This window comes from Heptranchias perlo, chromosome 29 (genome assembly GCF_035084215.1).
Source record: "Heptranchias perlo isolate sHepPer1 chromosome 29, sHepPer1.hap1, whole genome shotgun sequence".
NCBI classification, from domain to species: domain Eukaryota; kingdom Metazoa; phylum Chordata; class Chondrichthyes; order Hexanchiformes; family Hexanchidae; genus Heptranchias; species Heptranchias perlo.
Window position 1 is genome coordinate 11,154,151 of NC_090353.1, and position 22,979 is coordinate 11,177,129.

Genomic DNA, 22,979 nt, shown 5'->3' on the forward strand with positions numbered 1-22,979 from the left:
GCAGCAGAATTCTCCTTCAACCAACATCACTAAAATAGATTATCAAGTCATACATCCTATCAGCTCTAGTTAGCTGTTTATGGGACCTGTCTGTGCGCAAATTGGCTGCTGCGTTTCCTACATTCCAACAGTGACTATACTTCTAAAGTACTTCATTGCCTGTAAAGCTCTTTGGGACGTTCTGAGGTCGTGAAAGGCGCTATATAAATGAAAGTCTTTCTTTCATTGTAATTTAAATGAAGTGGTGCTAGTACCTCTGGGGCATGGAGAATTTACCTCAAAACGAGGCTTTCTCCATGTGCCACCAACAGCAAACAGACGCTGTAGCTTCTGTTGCTGAATAGCAGTGTTTTCCTGGCTGTATGTGGACTTTGGAATGCTCATAAAGATCTTTCCCAAAATTCAACCAGAAAATTCAAGTTGGGTTCAGTTCTGACTGCGCACATGCAATTCTATTTGTGTTGCAGCTGATATTAAGGAATTCACTTCATAATGTAAATGGGGGTGATTCCAGAGTCGCACACTTTACAAATTGTGCCAAGTTAAAGGGGTTTTGTAAAATAAACAGGGTATAGCAAAAGTCAGCATTTAACCTTCTCCTAGGAGAGAGGCCATTTGGTTAACCGTGTCAGTGCAAGTACTAGTTTCCTCACCAAAATTGCATTTATATAGTGCCTTTCATGTTCTCAGAACATCGTAAAGTGCTTCACAGTCAGTGGGTTACTTCTGAAGTGCAGTCACCATTGTTATGTAGGCAAATGCAGCAGCCAATCTGGTGTTGCTTGTAGGATAAATATTGGCCAGGACACTAGGAGAACTCTGCTGCTCTTCTTCAAATAGTGCCATGGAATCTTTTACATCCATCTGAACAGGTAGGTGGGGCATCGGTTTAACATGTCAACCGAAAGACTATGCAGCAAGCCCTCAGTGCTGCACTGAGGTGTCAGCCTAGATTACATGCTCTAGTCCGCTGCGAAGCTTGAACCCATGACCTTCTGACTCAGGGGCAAGAGTGTTCCGGCTGAACCAAAGTTGGCACTATCTACTCAAATCTCATCATTCTGATCTTCCCCTGTACCTTTTACTATGTTTCTTCTTCAATTGCTATCTAATTCCCTCTTAAATGTCACGATTGATTCAGCTTCAACAGCTACTCGTGGTGAAGCATTCCATATTCTCATAACCCCTTGTGTGAAAAGTTCTTTCTAACCTCTGCCTGTGTTTTCATGATGTCTACAAGTTTGGTCCGTCCTTTTTCTCTTCCCACTGTTGTGTAAATTGTGTTGTTCCCCTTTGGCGCATAGAAAATTGGACATGCTACTGGGCCAATCACGGTTCCCATATTTTAATCCAATAATTTTGCGTCTTGCTGTTGCCGTAGAAAATGATGCCAGACACCATATAAAGGGAAAGGTTACAAAAAACCTTTTTTACACAAAGACTTGTTGGAATGTAGACTGCTTCGCCACAAGTGATGATCGACTAAAGCAATTACAGCATTAAAAAAGGTACAGGACAACTAATTAAATAAGAATATAAAGGGTATGGGGAGAAAGCAGGAAAATGACATGAGTTTGGGGGGAAAATGGGGCCGGGTAAAATCAGTCCCCAAGAGGCCCCCTGCTGTGCTAAGCAGTTCCACATTTTTAAACGGCCAGCACTCCTCGTGTCACCTGGGGGAGGGGTGGGGGGGAAAGGAGAGAATAATTGAATCTGCTCGATGGGACTTTGCAGGAAGGAGTGTAAAGTTGTTTCCCAATCCAACCAGCACATCTCCGACATGGAAACTAATCATTTCTGTGACACTTTCCCTTTGACAACAACTGGGGTGCTTCTAGGCAGTAAAAAAAAATTGTGTGTTCTGGTTCATTGGTTCTTGATGGAGCGAAATCCTTCTGGAGTTTTTCAAAACCCTGGCAGTAGTGCAGCTGGGAGTGAGCGGGCTTGAGAAAGGCTGGGGTCGATAATGAGTCTTTGGAGCAATTCAATAATGTAAATTCAATCAAGTCCCCCTCTGGGAAATCTTCTGCAAGCCTATCAAACATTTGACTTGGATTGAAAACACTCTTCTCTTCAAAATGGAAGCTTCCTGACAGACTGAGTATTAATACCTTGTGCTTCCCGATCACTCAATGAAGCACATTGGTCCGACTACAGCCAGTCCATGCTTTTTGCCTTTGTGAGCTGCTTAGGTGCCTACTATGGAGCCTTGTGGACCATATGTTAAGTTTGAATCAATTCTCCAGTTGATATATCCATACATTTCAAATTGCTGATATTAACAGATCTTGGTGTTCTGATTTAAGATTTATCAACCAATGAGGCAACAGCACTAACAACAGCCCTTTCCAAATTTCCATGTCCGCACAATTCAAACAGGACAAATCAGCGGGTATGAAATATAGGCACAAATGGAACTGAGTTACCTATGCCTCACAGAATATTTAAGGTGCTCGGGCCACATATGGCCCACCGACCCCACCTTCAACACCTTAGGGACTGCAGCTACTTCCTGCTCATGAGCTATGAATAAGTGGCCAGCCACTCGAGGGTTAACTTATAACAGCCTTAGCAAAAATGTGTTGCTGATTTCACTTCTTTATTAATTAGGATATTCCACCAACAAACCTGCTGGCAGAGCTATCATGTTGTTTACGGTTATGTCACATTATCCTAAATGTTGTAAAGGAAGATATCTGTAAACTTACTGCAATTAGTCAGCCCTGAATGGGAGTGAATGGAGACTAGTTCGGTCTTTTTGAATTCCATATAATAGGAATTGGAAAGGATTTGGTCTAATAGAATTCTATACAATGGCAGTGAAAGGGAAAGGCTTGGTGCATTGGATTTCTATATAATGGCAGTTAATGGGAACAGTTGTTGGTCCATTGGAATTCTATGCAATGGCAGTGATTGGGAAGGATTTTTGGTCCATTGGAATTCCAGCTTTGCTTGGGTGTTTATCTGGAGTTGATTGAGACTGCAGTGATTTCTGTAACATGGTTTAACTTGCCACACAGTTGTGATCTGGTATATTTGTGTGCTCTTCTGAAGCAATGTTTATTGAAAAACAACGGTGGGAGGCTCCTGGGTTACAGAATAGAGGGAACTGGGCACAGGATCAACTTGTCGTAAAACACGCAGGCTGGTCACCGCGGAAGCTTCTCTCCGTGGCAGCTGCTGCAGCCTCAAATTTTGAAGATGTTGTTTTCTTAATTTCATCTTCAGTAAATGTCAGCCTTGGCTCAGTGGGAGCACTTGTGGCTCTGACTCAGAAGGTTGTGGGTTCAAGCCCCCTTCCAGCATCTCAAGCACATAATCCAGGCTGACGCTTCAGTGCAGTGTTGAGGGAGTGCTGCACTGTTGGAGGTGCCATCTTTTGGATGAGACGTTAAACCAAGGCCCTAACTGCCCTCTTGGATGGACGCTTTTTGAAGAAGAGCAGGGGTGTTTTTCTGGCATCCTGACCAATATTCAACCCTCAACCAACATCACCAGAACAGATTATCTAGTCATGTATCTCATTTGCTGTTAATGGGACCTTGCTCTGTGCAAGTTGGCTGCTGCTTTTTCCTAAATTACACTTGAAAAGTACTTAGCACCATAGAGAACCATAGAAAAGATACAGCACAGAAGGGGGCCATTCGGCCCATCGTGTCCGCGCTGTCTCGAAGAACAAGCAGGTGCCCTTTCTAATCCCACCTTCCAGCACCCAGTCCGTAGCCCTGCAGCTTACAGCACTTTAGGTGCAGGTCCAGGTACTTTTTAAAAAGAGTTGAGGGTCTCTGCCTCTACCACCAATTCGGGCAGCGAATTCCATACACCCACCACCCTCTGGGTAAAAACGTTTTTCCTCATGTCCCCTCTAATCCTTCCGCCAATCAGCTTAAATCTATGTCCTCTAGTTCTTGAACTCTCCGCTAGGGGAAACAGGTACTTCCTGACTACTCTATCTGGGGCCCTCATAATTTTGTACACCCCAATCAAGCCTCCCCTCAGCCTCCTCTGCTCCAAGGAAAACAACCCCAGCCTATCCAATCTCTCCTCGTAGCTGCAATTTTCAAGCCCAGGCAACATTCTTGTAAATCTTCTCTGCACTCTCTCCAGAGCAATTACATCCTTCCTGTAATGTGGTGACCAGAACTGCGCACAATACTCCAGCTGTGGCCTTACCAGCGTTTTATATAGTTCCATCATTACATCCCTGCTTTTGTATTCTATACCTCAGCTAATAACAGACAGCATTCCATATGCCTTCTTCACAACCTTATCTACCTGTACTGCCACCTTCAGGGACCTGTGCACATGCACTCCAAGGTCTCTCACTTCCTCTACCCCTCTCAATATTCCCTTTTACTGTTTGCCCTCCCTAAGTGCATTACCTCACACTTCTCCGGGTTGAACTCCATTTGCCACTTTTCCGCCCACTCCACCAACTCATTGATATCTTATTGGAGTCTACAGCTATCCTCTTCACTATCAACTACACGGCCAATTTTTGTGTCGTCTGCAAAATTTGCCAATCATACCCCCTTACATTCAAGTCCAAATCATTAATATATACCACAAACAGCAAGGGACCCAACACTGAGCCCTGTGGCATACCACTGGAAACGGATTTCCATTCGCAAAGACATCCATCGACTTTTACCCTTTGTTTCCTGTTACTGAGCCAATTTTGGATCTAATTCGCCACATTTCCCTGTATCCCATGGGCTTTTACCTTTCTGACCGGTCTGCCATGTGGGACCTTGTCAAATGCCTTACTAAAATCCATGTAGACAACATCCACTGCACTACCCTCATCAATCCTCCTTGTCACTTCCTCAAAGAATTCAATCAGATTTGTAAGGCATGACCTTCCCTGAACAAATCCATGCTGACTATCCCTGATTAAACCATGCCTTTCCAAATGACAGTTTATCCTATCTCTCAGTATTGTCACGTACTGGCTAAAAAAGTTCTCCTGGACACCGATCAAGAATTTTGCACCCTCTGTGGCCCTCACCCTGTTTGAATCCCAGTTGATGTTAGGGTAGTTGAGGTCCCCTACTATTATTGCCCTCTTATTTTTGCACTCAGAAATTTGCCTACATATTTGTTCTTCTATCTCCCTTTCGCTATTCGGGGGTCTATAGTACACTCCTAGTAGTGTGACTGCCCCTTTTTTATTTCTTAGCCCAACCCATATGGCCTTGATTGATGATCCATTTAGTACATCATCCCTTCTCACAACTGCAATTGATTTTTTAACCAATAATGCTACCCCCCCTCCTTTTTTATCACCCACTCTATCCTGCCTGAAAACTCTATATCCAGGGATATTGAGTTGCCAATTATCCCCCTCTTTAAGCCAGGTTTCCGTTATAGCAATGATATCATGCTGCCATGTGTTTATCTGCGCCCTTAGCTCATCTGCTTTGTTTGTGATACTCCTTGCATTGAAGTATATACCCTTTAACCCCGTCAAATTCCTGTGCTGAACACTATTTAACCTTTGTTTCTTTGGCCTTTCTGAGTCGCTAACTACGTCACTAACTGCTTTTCTACTTCCCGTTTCCTGGTCTGAATTTGTCTTATCTGTACCTGCCCTTTGGTTCCCATCCCCCTGCCATACTAGTTTAAACCCTCCCCAACAGAACTAGCAAATGCCCCCGCGAGGATATTGGTCCCGGTTCTGTTTGGGTGCAACCCGTCCAGCTTGTACAGGTCCCGCCTTTCCCAGAATCGGTCCCAATGCCTCAGGAATTTAAACCCCTCCCTCCTACACCATCCCTCAAGCCATGCATTCATCTGGTCTATTCTCCTATTTCTGCTCTCGCTAGCACGTGGCACTGGGAGTAATCCTGAGATTACTACCTTAGAAGTCCTGCTTTTTCATTTATTTCCCAACTCCCTATATTCTGCTTGCATTGGCTTTGGGACATCAGTCTTCCCCTTCTTTGCAGTATAGTGCTGTGTCTTTTGATTTTGAAAGTGGGAACGTGCAATGGCATTTTGATTTTGACTTGGGACCAAAATTCAACTCCTACCACCAGATCTCCAGAACCAGGATGCATGCCCTGGGCAACAGGATCCATAGTGCCAGGGATTAGTTATTTAATCATTAAAGAGCCCATGATTGTACCCATACATCTGCACCACCACCGAGACCTGACACCTAGTCACGAAACCACCACTGCAGGATGGAACATGGAGCTAATTTTGCAGGCACCCCTTGGCCATCATAATGGAGATGAAGTTTTAACACATTAAAATGGTGTGTTCAGAAATAATTCATGGGACAGTTCTCTCTGTTTTCAGGGATTGATCTGTTTTGATTTTGAAATAGCCAGACATGGACTTTAAGAAAATAAATTCTAAAGTCCGATTCAGACTCCATTTTTCTTAATTTTGGGACTGTTTTTTTAAATCAAGTCATTTCAGGCAGTCATTGAGTTTGTACTTCTCTTTATAGCTGCTTGGAGCAATTTGCAGTATTGATGGCCAATTCTATTGAGCTCAGCATAATGCTCAATGCTCTCAACTTCAGTTAAGTGGCTAGTTAGTGCCTAATTTATATCATACCTCATTTCCCGCTCTCTTCTTTCTGATGTGCTCACTCCCACTCCTCTATGGATGGTTGACTCTTGCTGGATTCTGGCATCATAGGGGCAAGGCTGCTTCCTGGCCCAAGTGGTCAATCTGTATGTGTGAGCCAGGATATCCAACCAAGGCAGGCTATCACAGTTACTATCATGCCTGTCCTCACCTGATGTATCACAGTGGACGGTGTTCAGGGCCAATTAACCAATTTCTTTCTCCCTTGACTAGGTGTGCCAAGTCCAATTACAACGTTCCTACTGCTAGCCCGGCTAACATCAGCTAACCCAAACACGGAGCAGGGACCGAACTTGGGGCTTTCCTGGGCTGTATGATCCGACTCCACACTGGGCAGGGCATTTACCAATTGAGCCACCAGGGGAACAAAACTCATGTTTCTAACAGTGATTGCAGATTTATCTTTCTTCATATCACTGATCCATCTCCATAACTTACAGCACCCCCTCCCCAACAATATAACAGCCAGACCTACGAACATCGGGGAAATGTGAGGAGTGAGACTTGTGAAAGAAAGACTCATATAGCACAATATCATGTCTCTCTGAAACAACCCAAATTACTCTGAAATGCAGTGACTCCTGTTATGCATAGTCATTTGGTACATAGCAAGATCCCACAACAGCTGCGAGATGAGTGACCAGTTAATCTTGTTTCTGTTGATGGTGGTTGAGGGAGGATGCTGCCTGGGACTCTGCTTTTCTTCAATTAGTGCCATGGGATCTTTAATGTCTTGAATGTTGGTTTAACATCGCACCTCTGATAGTGCAGCACTTCCTCAATACCGATTATGTGCTTAAGTTCTAGACTGGGGCTCAAACTCACAACCCTCTGACTCTCCACGGCAATAGTGCTACCAACATAAGCCAAGCTTACTGACATGATCAAATAGAGATGAGACTGCAAACTCAATGTCCCTGATAGAGTTGTCCATATTTTTAAGAATGAACCACATCAGAATAAGTAAAATTTTGAATCCAAGATGCGTGAGTCACGTTTCAAATGAGTGAGGGTTGACAGTTTACTGTAGATTTTCTGATCAGGGTTAGTTTAGTGCTGGTGGTAACCTGTGTGGGTAGCAACCAAATGGGTTGCTACTGGTGGTAAAACAGTACCAAATGGAAAACCCCTCTAAATCCAGGCCCTTGAGTTAATACCCCCCTCCCCATAATTTCCCTCTAAATCCAGCCCCTTGGGTAAAGTCCAGTGCTCTAAATATAAAAGCAACCTTTATTCATCACTGCAAATAATTCCATGCTGGAAGTGGCCCTTTTGAGAGTGATTAGCCTATAATTTTTATTCACAATAACATCAGTGAGCTAGGTCAAAGTATAGTCTTCCATGGCCTCAACTGTCGTTATTATTAAGTGTTATCAATGCTCTCAGTTTTGTGAGCGATGCATTGATTCTATGCTATTGTTTTAATTTGTGCAACTCACAGCGATAGAAAATGAAATGCTTCTATTTATGTAGCACCTTGTCATGTTGAAGCTCTAAAGCTTGCTTCACACAATTAATTATTTTTGGAGTGCAGTGGCTTTCGTTTGTAGGCAATCACTGCAGCCATTTTGCACTAGCAACGACCTAAAAGCAGCAATGAAATGAATGACAAAAAAGGAGAAATTCTCCCTCTCTCTTCCATCCCTGTGATCTCTGCAAATTAGTGCAAAAATCAATCAACTATTAATGAAATTGCAAGTGTTGGGATCACTGATTTGCAATTTGTTTCTGTTTTACTTGAGAAGCCCTGTAATGGAAGGTATAATCTTGGTCAGGTCAGACACTCGGATAATAACTTCCCTTTGAAGATTTTTAGTATCAACTTTACGTGGTTTTACTATTTATTCCGTTATGTAAGACTTTATTTTGGTTTTGACAGGCATGGTTGGACTGATAAGTCTACCTGTTAAAGGAATCATTGAAATGACAGTCCAGCTGGGACGGGATAATAGACATGTCATCATGCTGACACTGTACACAACATCTTTATTTATGGATTTATACAATTGACATGAATGTCAAAAGTGAAACTACGCCAATAGGCCTTTCAGGAGATGTGCTCTATTTACTAGAGGCAGCGAGCGGAGCAAGGCAGCTTCTGAAGGAACACCCAGGACATTAAAGAGGGGAGTCCCTGAGGGGAGTTATATTCTGTGTAAGTGGCATGGTTACTTGCAGTTCTCCCAAATCAATAGAAAGGAGTGAAGGGGAGGTCTAGTCACAAAGTGGCTTTGTTGCATGAGGAAGGTCTAATGGTCAGTATGCACTACGATGGAACATCGCACACTCTTTCCTATTGTTTTCTTTCCTATTTTTTTCAAGGACCTTAAAAATGTAGAACTCTTTACCTCCCTCAGTCTTCCCTTCCTCCTACAACCTACAGACTTTTAAAACTCAAGCTTGGCACTACCTAATTACCATTTACCTTGTTTCCTCTCCTACTCTTCTCAACCTTGATTTTTAATTGAAAGTGAACTGGAGTATTGGAGGGAGACGGAGAAGCCAGTGTAAATAGTGGGAAGTGCTTGTGTTCTCTTTTAGATATCTCTGTGTCTCCTGTTCCAGCATAAAACCCATTGCTTCATCACTACAGCTTTACTAAAGTAGTTTTCTTGCATTCTTTGACACAGACAAAGCTTCTTATCTGATAAGCAGTCCTTCACTCACCTTGAACCTCTCTCCACTGTAATCTTTCTTGTCTTTATTTTATCGACACTACAGTATACTCTTATTTAAAGTCACTTAGTTCAAATGATCTGATAATTTAAAATTTGTGTGCACTAATTTCCCTTTTTACATAATATTACATGGTATTTACAGCACAGAAACAGCCCATTCGGTTCAACAGGTCTATGCCAGTGTTTATGCTCCACACGAGCCTCCTCCCACCTTACTTCATCTAATCCTATCAGCTTATCCTTCTGTTCCTTTCTTCCTCATGTGCTAACCTGCTTTCCCTTAAATGCATCTATGCTATTCGCCTCAATTACTCCATGTGGAGGCAAGTTCTATGTTCTAACCACTCTCTGAGTTTTGCTGAGTTATTTACATTACTCAATTCAAAGTATTGGATAATTTGAATTTTTTAGCACGAAGAATGACATTGAATGATCAGGGGTAGATGGTATTGTTGTCAGTGCTTCTCTGGACTTTCTGCTCTTCTTAGGCCCCAGATTCCCTGAATCCTGTGTTGAATTCAACACTTATTACACCGTTGCCAACTTTAACTCATTCACTCCCAGGACCTCAGGAACCCCTTACTTCCCTCAGTCTTTCCTTCTTCCTACAATCTAAAGACTTTTAAGACCCAGGCTTGGTGTCACCTAACCACTACTTCTCAACTAATGTTGGCTTCCCACCCACTCATTTCAACCTCGGTGGTGCCCTGCCCTATGGCACTTGACCCTTTCACCTAGGTTTCTCAAGAATGCAAAATATCCACATGCGAGGGGCTGGCTGGCACAGTTTGTTGGGTCAGAGTTCTTTCACCTCCAAGACTGGAGTCGCCAGTAGAGGAACTGAGTACCACAGTGCTCAGGTAGAGCACTCAAGGAACAGGAGGTGAGTCCAGATATGGTGGGTCAATGAAAGAGTCTTCTCTGTCTTATCGGGGATGGGCAGTACAGTGGATCAGAGCTGGGGTTTGTATCCAGCCTACATTTAGCGGATGACAGCTATTTTTATCTTGACGGCTGCTAAGAGTCCTTAATCAATATGCAAACGAGATTCTCAAAACACAGAAACTGTCATTTGCCAGGTGTGGTAAAGACAGATTTCTCCTCCGTGATACAGAGTGAATTGCCCTGTCATCTGAGAAACCTCTCAGATTAAATTAAAATCAAGCACACAGCGGCAAAACACCTGAGGCAAAAAACTGAATGTAATCACAGTCAGACCTTGCTCCTGATGGATATCTCACAATGATTATTTTTTAATGCAGCATATTATCTGTAAATTGGTTATTCTTAATATGTGTTATTTCCCTCAACAGTGCCTGCTGTAAACAGGTCAAAAGGCCTAGTCACATATCTGCATCTTCAAGCTGCAGTATTTTCAAATGAGTTGATGAGGTTTGTAAGTGTGTGTTTAAAAAAACAAAAAAACTTGCATTTATAGCGCCTCTCACTCCCTCAGGATGTCCCAAAGCTCTTTACAGCCAATGAAGTACTTTTGAAGTGTAGTCACTGTTGTAATATAGGAAATGTAGCAGCCAATTTGCGCACAGCAAGATCCCACAAACAGCAATGAAATAAATACTGTTAGTTGAGGAATACATGTTGTCCATGACGCTGGGAAAACTCACCTGCTCGTCTTCGAATAGTGCCGTGAGATCTTTTATGTCCACCTTAGAGGGCAGATGGGGCCTCAGTTTAACGTCTCATCCAAAAGACAGTGCAGCACTCCCTCAATCCTGCACTAGAGTGTGAAGGTGGGATTGAACTCACAATCTTCTGACTCACAGGCGAAAGTTCTGTCACTGAGCCAAAACTGACACTTCTAACCGTGGGGTGCCTCAGTGATTGTGTGTGCGTGTGTGTGTGTAAGCGAGTGAGAGAGACCAGGCCCCTCACACCATCAAGCTCCGTAACTCCTCCCAGCCAGCTTCCCCGATGATGTCATCCACACTCACTGCTTATACAGGAATATTAGAAAAAATGACGTAAGAAAATTGTTTTCAAAATTTCTAACTCTTACCTTTGCGATGGTGTTGCATTTGCCGACTCAGGTAGAGGGAGCTCTTTACTGTAACATCTGACCTGGAAATGCTTGATTCTGACACAGGCTGAAATGGGGCAAGTCCCATTTCCCAGCACAGTCACCCCTTACCTTAATGTGGTGCAAGGACATCCCGCCAACCACCATCACATACTTTAATATCCAGTAACCATTCCATACCTTACTGCTTTATGGTATCCAACACTTAACAGTCAAAACGTTAGGATTTAGATACTCACCCTCGCATCTGTGACCTTGAACTCGCGAAGGATGTACTGCGGCATGTTGTACTCTGCCATTGGGTCCACGACAAAGTACTGATATCTGGCGGACCGCTCGGCCGGCCAGTACTGGTGACACTTCTCCTGTTAAATACACAACAGATCCACACATCAGTGTCCAGACACCTGGTGCTTTCAACTGCTTCTTAATTTTTTCACAAAAGCGCCCTTTATATCACAATTTCTGCTGTTGGCACCCAACGGGCAGGTTTCTGGCAGCCAGTGACATTGGCAAAGCTTCTTTTAAAAAATTCATTCTCAGGATATGGGTGTCGCATTTATTGCCTAACCCAGCAAGGTCAGCATTTATTGCCTGACCCTCGGTGCCCTTGAGAAGGTGGTGATGGGCCACCTTCTTGAATTGCTGCAGTCTGTGTGGTGACAGTACTCCCACAATGCTGTTAGGTAGGGAGTTCCAGGATTTGGACCCGACGACGATATATGTCCAAGTAGCGATGGTGTGTGAAGGGAGGGGAACTTGGAGGTGGTGTTGTTCCCAAGCACCTGTTGCTCTTGTCCTTCTAGGTGGTAGAGGTCGCAGGTTTGGAAGTAAACTTGCCAGATTCACTCAGTCTTCCTGCCTGCCAGCCTTGGCTGATCTGGCAACTTTAGTTTGGTGTTGCTGCTGCCTGGCACTTAGCCCAATATAAAGAGCAGCTCGAGTGAAAGGAGTTTGCTCTTGGGGCGACTGGGGAACAGGACGGAAAAGACTCCTTGAAAACCATGACTGTTACAAATCACCTCCCAACTGGAGATCAGCCCCGAAAATTGTCACTCGGATCTGAGTGAAACGTAGTGGTGGGTGTGTTGAAATTAAGCTATCGATAAAACCCTGGGGTGAAGTATGGTATCACGGACATGGTGGTAGTGGGAACAATTTCAGAAGATGAATTCAAACCATCACACAGGTCTCAGGTTCAATCCCAGTCTACGCTAAGTTGGATGATCTCAGCCAGGGTAGTGTACAATTAGCCTCACTGCCCTGGGTTAGGGAGCATAAAATCAGGCAAGGTTCCCGATCCAGCAACTCCTGTTACAAGCAAATGAATGTCAACCTCACTCAGGATAGGATCAGGTTTAGCTGCGGTGCATCCAATGGTTAAATAGCCTGTCATCACACACTGTCTAGGTTCATACATAAAGATTGGTCATTTGGGTGAGGTCCTGGAGGTCACCAGCACCTGTGAGGAGTCAATGACTGAAAGAGGAGGGAAGAAAAGTGATGTACTTTTTTTTGGAAAGAAATAAGCAAACCAACAAAACAGTAGATGGATTGTGTTGGGCCTAGTTATACTTGACATCCGAAAACGGCCCAAACCCGATCATCAGGTTCCTAATGACACATGTAATCACCCCTTTCCCTCCCTGTATCTCATTACCATTCCCCGCTCACATTTCCTCACAACTGCAGCTCATATTAAAGGCTTTTTATCTCTGTATGATTGAGCTTTTGGCTCAGGCTCCTCATCCTTTTGATGAATGATCTAAAACTGGTTGCCAAGTAGATAAGTAGATAGAAAGAAAGATAGAGAGGTATCTAGATATAGATAAGTAGACAGATAGATAGATACAAGATAGATGGATAGAAATAGACAGAGATAGATAGAAAGCTAGGTAAATAGAGATAGAGTTTAGTAGCTGGTGGGTAGGTAAGTAGACAGATAAAGGGAAAGGAGAGCTAAGTTCTATAAAGGTAGGGGAAAGTAATAGGTCACTAACACAGAAGGAGATTAAAAGCTCCTGGGAAAAGAATGAAAAGCGAGCAGTGTGGATTCTAATTATAAAATATCTCCTTGTTGTGACCCAGACATTCTGGTAGAAGCTAATTATTTAAGAGCTTTCTGTAGACACAAATTATGCAAAAATAAACTGGGAGGTCACCCAGTCTCACTTCTCAGTGAAATCCCATTAGGCACTGATACCCTTGAGTCTGAAAACTTGTTTTTGGAGAACATAACAGATATACTGGACAAGCTAGTCAGTCAGCAGTCCCCACTCTTTCCATTTAAACAAAAAAACTTTGGGTATCCAACTGACATCCTAGATTTTTCTGGATAGCTCACTCAGAAAACTTGTTCAAAATGTGTTGAAATGTAAGCCAACATCTTTCAGGCCCCTGACTGTACCACTCCAAACCGGCAGGTGTTTGTAGAAAACAATATATTTTGTCCTCAGGGTTAAGTGCCTCACCTCAATTCCTACTCTACCCCTCCAGAACCTTGCGTAGTCATGGTTATTTCAAAGATTTGTGCTCCAAGGAGAGCAGTTCTTTCAGAGTTGACTGACTCAGCTGACGAAACTCATCACAAGGACTGACAGCTTCTAGTGTGCGTGAGGAAAGTTTAAACAAAAATCTGAAAATACATGTGGGTAGAGCCAGACTCTGGGGACCTGCTTATATGTGTAAATTCTCCACTGATCTGACAAAACACCTCTAGCAGTAGCAGCAACAGGTACATACAGTGAAGTAATACTCGCAAAGAAGTCATAACTATCAAGAAGGGAAATGAAAACCGTCAGCTTTAAACCTGCAACTGATGCTGAAGAAAAGTCCCAGTGAGGAAGAAACCCTGGCAACCAGTGGCCGATGTTTGATTGATGAATCTGAAGCTGGGAATCCACTGAGACACCCAAGTCCAAATCTTCAGAGGCCCAATAATGGATTCAAAGATTCAAAATAGTGGATGAGTTGGTGCATTATGTGTGTGATTATGGCACTGCATTTACTAAATGCTCCAGTGACATACTGTGAGGTGGGGGCTGGTCAGAGGCATTAACAAGCCCCCTTCTGGTTTGTTTTTTGAAGATGAAGAAAAATGTAAACTCTTTCACATCCCTGTCCCACAGTTTATCATGTTGAATTCCTGCCTGCCGAGCACCCATGTTGCCTATAACTTGTTCAAGTGGCCAATCTTCATGTAAGAGCCCAGATAATCAGCACTGAAGGCTATTCAACCCGATCTTGTACTCGGCATCCACATACGGGCGCTTTCCTGTAATTGTCATTGGGCAGTGGGCTGATTTTGCGAGGGGACACTAAGATCTATTGTAGGATCCCACTACCACCCTGGTTGAGGTGTGAAAACTAGTCAGAGACTACTAATCAAACCTAGAGTCTTCCTGGTCTGCATAGCTCAGGACCACACCAGGCAGTCTATTTATCTGATGGTGTTGGGGGCATTAGTCCATCACTTCTACCGTGGATGGGCTGAAGGAAATGCTCGGTGATTTCTCTTCCCTGCAGCCTGATCCAGTTCCTTGGACATCATGAGGCACATGAACAGGCACAACACTCTACCATCCTGTCCAATCACTGCACTGCAGGGAGGACATAGGTAAACAGTGCTGGATGAGTCAAGGGCAACTTCTGCATGAATCTTTAAGTTAATTTTAACAACTAAACATTGCTAAATAATCAAGTGCTCTCCGAAAGGATAAAGAGAGATGAGGCCACATTGTTGGACTAATTCAAGTAACAGCTCAATGCTGTTATGGGGAGATGGTAGGATTGCTATTTTGAGAGAATGAGGCCAAATGGGCTGAAGGTCCTTCTTCACTCAAAATGTGACCTTGTGAAGAAGAGATATGTGACTTCTTTTAAAGAAACTGTCACTTTTTGGAGATGGGACTCCATCTTGTTAGTTAAACCACCACTGTGGGACATAAGTACAAACTGGTAAAAGGCAAATTCTGCACTGTGGTCAGGAAGCACTTCTTCACACTAGAGTCATTCCCGAGGCAGTTGGATGCTGCGATGGGGCTGGTAGGTTTTTATGGAACGATGAGCGAGATGGGCCGACTTGCCCCCTCATCTGTACATATCTTTGTGGCCCGTCTCTATACTTGAGTCTCCTTGCGACAAATACTATGCCCAGCTGACATGGCACCCACTTGTTTCCAGGCCTTTGCCAATGCTGCTCTTGTTAGCTTCTAGGGGGTGTGAAGGGGCAGCCTGCGATCTCTCTTTCCTGCTTCTTGTGGAAAAGCACTTGGCTTCTGGTTGGCCTGGTGCCTTCCCACAGTTGCATTGCTGAGATTGAGAACTGAATGATTGCAGGATTGGGGCCCACCACAGAGCGATGCTGTGAGCTGGGGCTCCAACAACCTGCCTCTTTAAATAAGATAAAACAGAGAACAAATCAATCAATCAGCCTCAGAATAATGGAAGAACCGTCAAATATAGAACAGAGCACATCCAGCTCTCAGTTTCAGCAACACTCACACGTCCCATTTCTCGCAGTTTAGTGAGCATGACAACAATGGTGGAGTTGTTCTCCCATAACATTCTCCAGAAGTCCTCCGTAGTCTCTGCTAAAGGACCTTGCGTGGCTATGTATGCTTTCTGTTGTCTGCAGGCGAAACAAATCAAGTGGATTAGTATAAAAATAAGAGGAGTTCTCTCAACAGTGAACAAAAAAGCCACAGTACAGGTAAGCGGCTGTAAAACTGTATCGGTAATGGTAGTGTAAATAGTACATAGTTTGTAGGAGAAGATTAAATGGGTGGGTATGATTGGGTGGAACATGGAAGGAGATTAAATGGGTTGGGTAGAGTCCGTCAAAGGGTAGAGTGTACATGGCCTATGGTAGGAGATTAAATGGGTAAGGTAGAGTCCATGATGCAGTAGAATGTAGATGGTATGTGGAAAGAAATTAAATGGTGAGGTAGAATTCATGATAGTGTAGAGTGTACATGGTTTGGGGAAAAAATAAATGAGTGGGGTAGAACCCATGATAGTGTAGAGTGTACATGGTTTGGGGAAAGAGATTAAATGAGTGGGGTAGAACCCATGATAGGGTAGAGTGTACATGGTTTGGGGAATGAGATTAAATGAGTGGGGTAGAACCCATGATAGGGTAGAGTGTACATGGTTTGGGGAAAGAGATTAAATGAGTGGGGTAGAATGTAGATGGACTGGGGAAGGAGTTGGCTTGATGGGCCGAATATCCTTTTCTCATTCAATGTTTTTTCACATTTAAACCCCCAATCACCAACAGAGAAACAAGGCAGTTTAATCTGCAACAGGGAAAGTCTGAACACTTCAAACTGCTTTCCTTTGCAGGCCCGTACCATGAATAAAGTATCAGGTTGTCTGTCCACATCTGTGTAAAGAGTAGATAGGTTAATTTGCTAGATATAATCGTCCTTTACAGCTGCTATAGAACCACAGAACCATAGAACCATAGAAAAGATACAGCACAGAAGGGGCCATTCAGCCCATCGTGTCTGCGCCGATGGACTTTGCTGAGTATGTCCAGTGGCTTCTGTTTTTGATTTAAGATTTCCAGATTTTTATTTGAATTTGTATTCTGACTATCTGGTGGCTAACTGTGAAAAGGTTAATCTTTCTGCCCCAAGACTGTTCAGTGACTGATCGTAAATTGGAATATGGAATGATTAAGTTAATTGGCAAAACACGGAAAGCTCTGGGGTAGCTGGAGAACGCCCAGGTTATGTGGTCATGCAAGAGTGCTGCTCCGTACACCGCCGAGGGACACTGTGCAAGTGCTCACGAGCAGCCAGCACAGACGACACTTGTACTTGGTACGCCGGTAATGTTTCTTCCACTGTTGATGCTTAGTTAGCATCCAATTTAAAGAACAGGTGGCTAACTGCTAAACTGTGAAATAACTGCTAATTGGATTGACCTGAAAATGGCTGCTTGTGTAATCATATTGATTTGCTTTGCTCTCTCTGTTCTCAACTCTACCAGTGGCAGGTAGTGATGTGTTACGGTGGATAGAAAGAACTAATTCCTTTATTCTTCCTCCTGATTTTTGAGACTCTGTCAGTTATGCTGCCCATGAGCCAAGTGCTACCTAAAGTTAGAGTTGCCAACCCTCCGGGGTTGTCCAGGAGTCTCCCGGAATTGACGATTGATCTTGTGGGGACTGCTGCTGGCGACCCAGGAGGAAGTACTTTGTGTGCGAGTTTCGTGCCTGCATGCCTCCTTAGCCCGGCCTGCACTGTCCTACCTGTTCCAGGCCCTGAGGTGGAACTGGAGCTTATCCCGGCGCAGTTGTTGCAGATGATCTGGTCCCTGGCTGCCTTCTCTCTACATGGCCGAGAGGTTGGCTGTATGCACACTGCAGGACTGCTTCAAACCCAGTGCCAGCTAACCTGACCAGAAACTCCAAACAGCAGCGGCACAGATCCCGAGCAGGATCCAAACCTGAGCCTGCCCCCCCGAACGAAGTCAAGCTGAACCGTAGCAAAACACCGCTGTCTCGCCTCCTAATGGCGAACTGCGCCCGACATACACTCAACTTCTTGTTACATTTAAGTAGGGTTAACCGCTAGTTTCATACCAAGGTCCAAACCCAATAGGAGACGCGTTTGGCCATGTCTACAGGCAGAGACACTTCCACTTTGAACTGTCGGAGCAGAACTCCTTTCACAGCCGTGATATTGCCTCTGCTGCAAATGAAAATTCTTTGGAAACTTCAGTAACCAAACCTCTCCACCTCATAAGGTACACAGGTAACTGGGGCTCAACTGAGAAAAGGCGAGTTCAGCAGGAAGGTCACCTCTTCATGTATTGAGTAATACTTGGAATGGTGTTCCAGGTAGGATAATGGAATTAAAAACTGGTATTGTCCAAGAGGCAGTAATGGGGCAGTCTCAATAGTAAGATGAGCTAGATGTGCCAATTGTTAAAGCAGGTTAGCTAAGCTGGAGGGAGGAGCCTACAGGGGACACAATCGTTATAAGGTAAACGCAAGAACATTTGCAAACTGCAGCAGACGTCACGTGATCAAACCTCCAGGAATAAGGCCAACCAGACGATCTGCTCCCTGCTGGCGTCACTCAGAGGAGTCACGGCACAGAGTCTCCTGCTAATTTTCTCTCTGCACCCTAACTCCTGGCTGCCGTGCCCATTCAAATGCCCTGCATAACAAACAATCCATTCCCCTGAAATAAATTCCTGATGGACAAAGCCAGTGAGTTTTTGGTTTTCACAGAATAATGGACAGAGAATGGACCCCAAAACAGCAGGAAAAATCCTGGAATTCCACGTTATAAGAATGGAATTTGACTTATTCAGTCATCAATAAACCAGTGGGCTTGCTGATCGATCAAAGGGACTGGCAACAGAAAGAATCAGTGCTGTGAATGGCAAGTCGCTGCTAGATTCAGGTATTTAAAAAAACATTTCTATTTATTTTCTTTAACATTCACAGTTACAAGCAACTCTGCGGAAGGTGAAAATTGCAAACTACTGTTATCGGGGCCTGATAAACTCATTGCTGTAGTTTTAACTAAAATGTTTTAAAGGGGCTACACACCGCAATTACAATTTGAAAATATACTCCTTTAATATCCAGTCCCTCCCTGAACCACTCATGTCTCACATAGTTTCTTTAATTTACCATCTCTCAAAGAAATTGATTTCATTGCCTTGATCTCGCTCTAATAACAGGCCTGGCCAAAAAGTCTAGCTGTCCCATCATGCATTTGTTACCGCATCTCAGTATTTTAAGAAAGGTCATTGTTAAGAAAGGTCACCGTTGGCCGCACATTGCTGAACACTGGTGGGACAGGACCACTGGAGGGCTGCGGGTTGGATCCTCTCCAACTCTTGAGTTCCTGATCTCAGGGATGTTGAGCAGAGGCAGCATATCTCCATATGAGGGAGGTGGAGAATTGAGGAGCGAGTCATAATCAGGCCAGTGTCATGTACTCCTGGTAACTGGTCAAAGAAATGCAGCAGCAAAAGGCCGGGGAGCAAATTCCCCCTCCCCCACCTCTTGCCAGCACTTGGTACAAACTCTGGCGAGATGGAGCAAGGGAAGGAAAAATATACGTTTTTAAAGAAGGATTTGTAACCGTAGAAAAATGGGTCCAGTGAGCGTGGGCCAGGTGGCTCAGTGAGGAACTGCACCATGTGAAGTGTTACTGGGCCGAACAGACAAGGAAAGTCCCAGGTTCCAGCTGAGTTAGTCAAGCTTAGCTGGGGTGGTTCCACACTTGACTTCAGCATTCCTAGTACAGGGAAGGGGGAAAAAAAAAAGTCGTCTGCATCCGACCGCTGTCCACTGAGCCTTTGCTAGAAGCTCATGCGAGCGGATGTCAGTTGAGGACAGCATGGGGTGGTGATGCCCTCCACCACCAAATAGCAAGTTACTGCCTGGAGTCACAAATGAGAAATGGACACTCGGGCAAGGTACCATAGCACTGCAACTACTCACTGAGTTATATCCCTGTACGAGCCACTGCTGACACTAGAGTGGGAGAAAGCATGAGAGTTGCTTCAGCATTGGGTTAATTAAAAAAAAAGAATCTCTGCTGGCAAATGCAAAGAGTAAGCATTTGCAGAGCGACAGCTTCAGATAACAAATTCTCAGGGAGGCTCCGCACCTTTAACTGATTTTTTTTTGTGCCAGATTAGTTTTCCCTACTATAGAGTATTTTGGGTGACACGAGTGGCTTGTCTAACCTACTAATAACTGTGTGAATTTAGAAACAAAATCTCTTGTTGCTACAACTGTGCATCGAATCACACAGCAGATGGTTCCTAATATTTGCTCTGTAAATTTACAGTGTTAATGCAGGCGAGCAGTCAGTAATGGAGGTCTCCCCTTGGCACCTACCTGTACCCATCGATAAAGCTAGCGTTGATGTAGTCGGAGCCCTCCACCCCGCGGATCGGCTGTAGACACACTCTCGTCGTCTCGTATGGCATCACATTGACAAGGCGGTTCTTGAACTTATTACACGGAAGATTGGCACTTATGAATCTGGATGTGTGAGCTTTGGAATTGGCCAGGCGCTGAAAAGAAGAGCAGAAAGAGAATGAAGGCAATCACAGGCATCGAGTGAAGTGCTTAGCTGTGCCCAGGACTCCATCTATTTTAAAAGCTACTTCCTCCCTTTCCATCTTTCCCTGCCAGCCACACAACCCACTCTCAAGTTCTGCTATTGCCAGTCTGAAGCCAGCTAGAATACGGTGTGTAAGAGTGACCCAGGGAGAGACGACTTGCTCAGGATAAGTGAGGTGTTACTTTAGTAAAACTAAGTCATTAACAACGCCAAGGACACATCGTGATATCCTGTACTCATCCCCCTGTTCCCCGCACAAACATTTTAATCTGCTGAGTTCATGGGGAGCTCATGGTTAACTCTCAAACAATAATACTATCCAACTCCCCTTCTGATTTCCCCTCCCTGGTCTCAGCTCTGTAGGACTGGGGGGATTGAGAGGGATTGTGGGAACAAATCCATCTGCCACCATCTTGGTGCTCCATCATCAGGTGCACTTTCTCAAAGGAGCTATGGAGCTCGACCATGTGGAATTCTCACTAATAGAGGTCCAGTCATTAACCCAAAAGTGTTGTGCTCAGTTTAACTAATCCTTCGAAGCCGATACCTCCCAGTGACACGGGCATTCTGCTTAAAAAAAAATATTGAAAACAACAGAGTAAAATAGAGAAAACAAAAGAGAGAGTTCCCACCCCACTTTTTTTCTTCTTTATTCATTGAAAAACCCACAACCCTGTAGAACATTACAGCCGCCATTTTGTGAGCTTTGCGTTGGGTGGAGCTAAATGTAGATTCGTTTCCCCGAGTTCTCAATAGGCTGGTCCACCAATAGGTCACAGGTTGATCTTGACTATTTCCCTTTGTATATTCTGTTCAACTCATGATATCACAAAGCAGTGCAGTAGAAGGGAGGGGCAAGTAATATTTAAGATGGAGAACTACGATTCTTAACGAGCTATCCCCTGGGTTTTATAAGTAAGATGTTAGATATCAGAATTGAAATTCTTAAGTGGGGAGTTTTAAACACGGGCTTCCCCTCTTAAAGAAGAGTAACACTCTATTGCAGGGGCATCCAAACTGTGGTCTGTAGACTGGACTGTAGCGATCATCCTTCGAGCCCAGGTAATTCAGTCCTATTTGCGCTTATACTGTAGTTCTTGTTCACTGGTTTGTCCTGTTTGAATTTTGTAGAGGTTTGGAAAGGGTTGTCCTCATTGATGAATAAATCCTAAATCCAAACACCAAGATCTGTTAGTACCAGCAACTTGTGATAGACACAGATTAATGGGAACGGGGATTTAAACTTTATACGCGGCCCCTCAGGCACCATGGTATGTACATACATGGCTCATGAAAATAAAAAGCTTGGGCGCCTCTGCTCCATTGTCTAAGGGACTGCAATTGTCTAATATACTCGGGGCTGGAAACATGACTTTATAAGTGTATGATTCACTGAGCTGAGGCTCAAATGCAATTGTTCCTATGGGAGTAAATCATGATTTCAACTATTAACGACAAACAGGTTGGTTTCAACCTCATTTCGGAAATCACTTGGTTCACTGTCTGGCCCCAGTACGACATTCCTCCTGCAGTAATCAGCCGGCTAGATCATTGCTAGTTGACAAACAGCCGCAACAATTGGAAGTCGATAATATTGGTCTTTTGTTGACTGCTTTGATTCCAGTTGATTAAACCGGCTAAATTGTTATTCCAGCCTGTTCACACAGTTTTGTTACTATTGGTTTTCAGATGTTGAAATGTTCCTTCTATTCACCCCCCCCCCCACAGTTTCTCCCTCCTCTCCCGAGGACACTGACTGAATGCCCCGGATGAAGGAGCAGGAAAAATTAAATCAACTGGGGTTTCCCACTCCCGATTGTCATCCAGGTTAGGATCAAGCTCTTCTGCAATTCTGGCCTCTTGCGCGTTCCTGATTTTCATCGCTTCACCATTGGCGGCCGTGCCTTCGGCTGCCTAGGCCCTAAGCTCTGGAATTCCCTCCCTAAACCTCTCCGCCTCTATCTCCTCCTTTAAGACTCTCCTTAAAACTTACCTCTTTGACCAAACTTTTGGTCACCTGTCCTAATATTTTATGTGGCTCGGTTTCAAATTTTGTTTGATAACGCTCCTGTGAAGCTCCTTGGGACATTTTACTATGTTAAAGGTGCTATATAAATGCAAGTTGTTGTTGTTGCTGCTGTGTCTCCATGATCAAATAGCCTACGGGGACACTCATCCTCTCAGCTCATATGATGGAAGATTGGTATCATGGGGAGGCACCAAAGGGCAGCTGCCGATCAATTAAACTGACATTACAATACTCAAGCTACTTGGTTGAAAACCTTTTAAAACAATCACTTCATGTAAACTGAACCTAGTCTCAAAAATACTCCCAACAGTTAAAGCAAAGTTAAAATTAGCCTAGCAGCACAAACAGGTACATTACTGCTGGTCCCGGGGCCTGCCCATGATTTCCCAAATGTACTCGCCAATCTTAGCCCAGGTAGTCTGGGGTTGGTAAAACCCACAAGTCCTCAGAATTATTATTCACTTGCATTTGGGACTCAGGTAGGTCCTGGGTGCTTTGCCCCTCAGCATTCATTCACAAGGCAAATCCTCTGG

The 22,979-nt window shown here is 44.1% G+C and overlaps 1 protein-coding gene across 1 annotated transcript in view; it reads right to left on the reverse strand.

Annotated features, from left to right (window-relative positions):
* LOC137299396 (receptor-type tyrosine-protein phosphatase delta-like) overlaps positions 1–22,979 on the reverse strand; it is a 424,076-nt gene that overhangs the window by 13,228 nt on the left and 387,869 nt on the right. The window contains exons 30-32 of the mRNA XM_067968105.1: positions 20,189–20,367; positions 15,820–15,946; positions 11,556–11,681 (exon numbers count right to left, since the gene is read on the reverse strand). Of these exons, the coding sequence (XP_067824206.1) occupies positions 11,556–11,681; positions 15,820–15,946; positions 20,189–20,367 (432 nt within the window). The remainder of the gene's footprint in view (positions 1–11,555; positions 11,682–15,819; positions 15,947–20,188; positions 20,368–22,979) is intronic.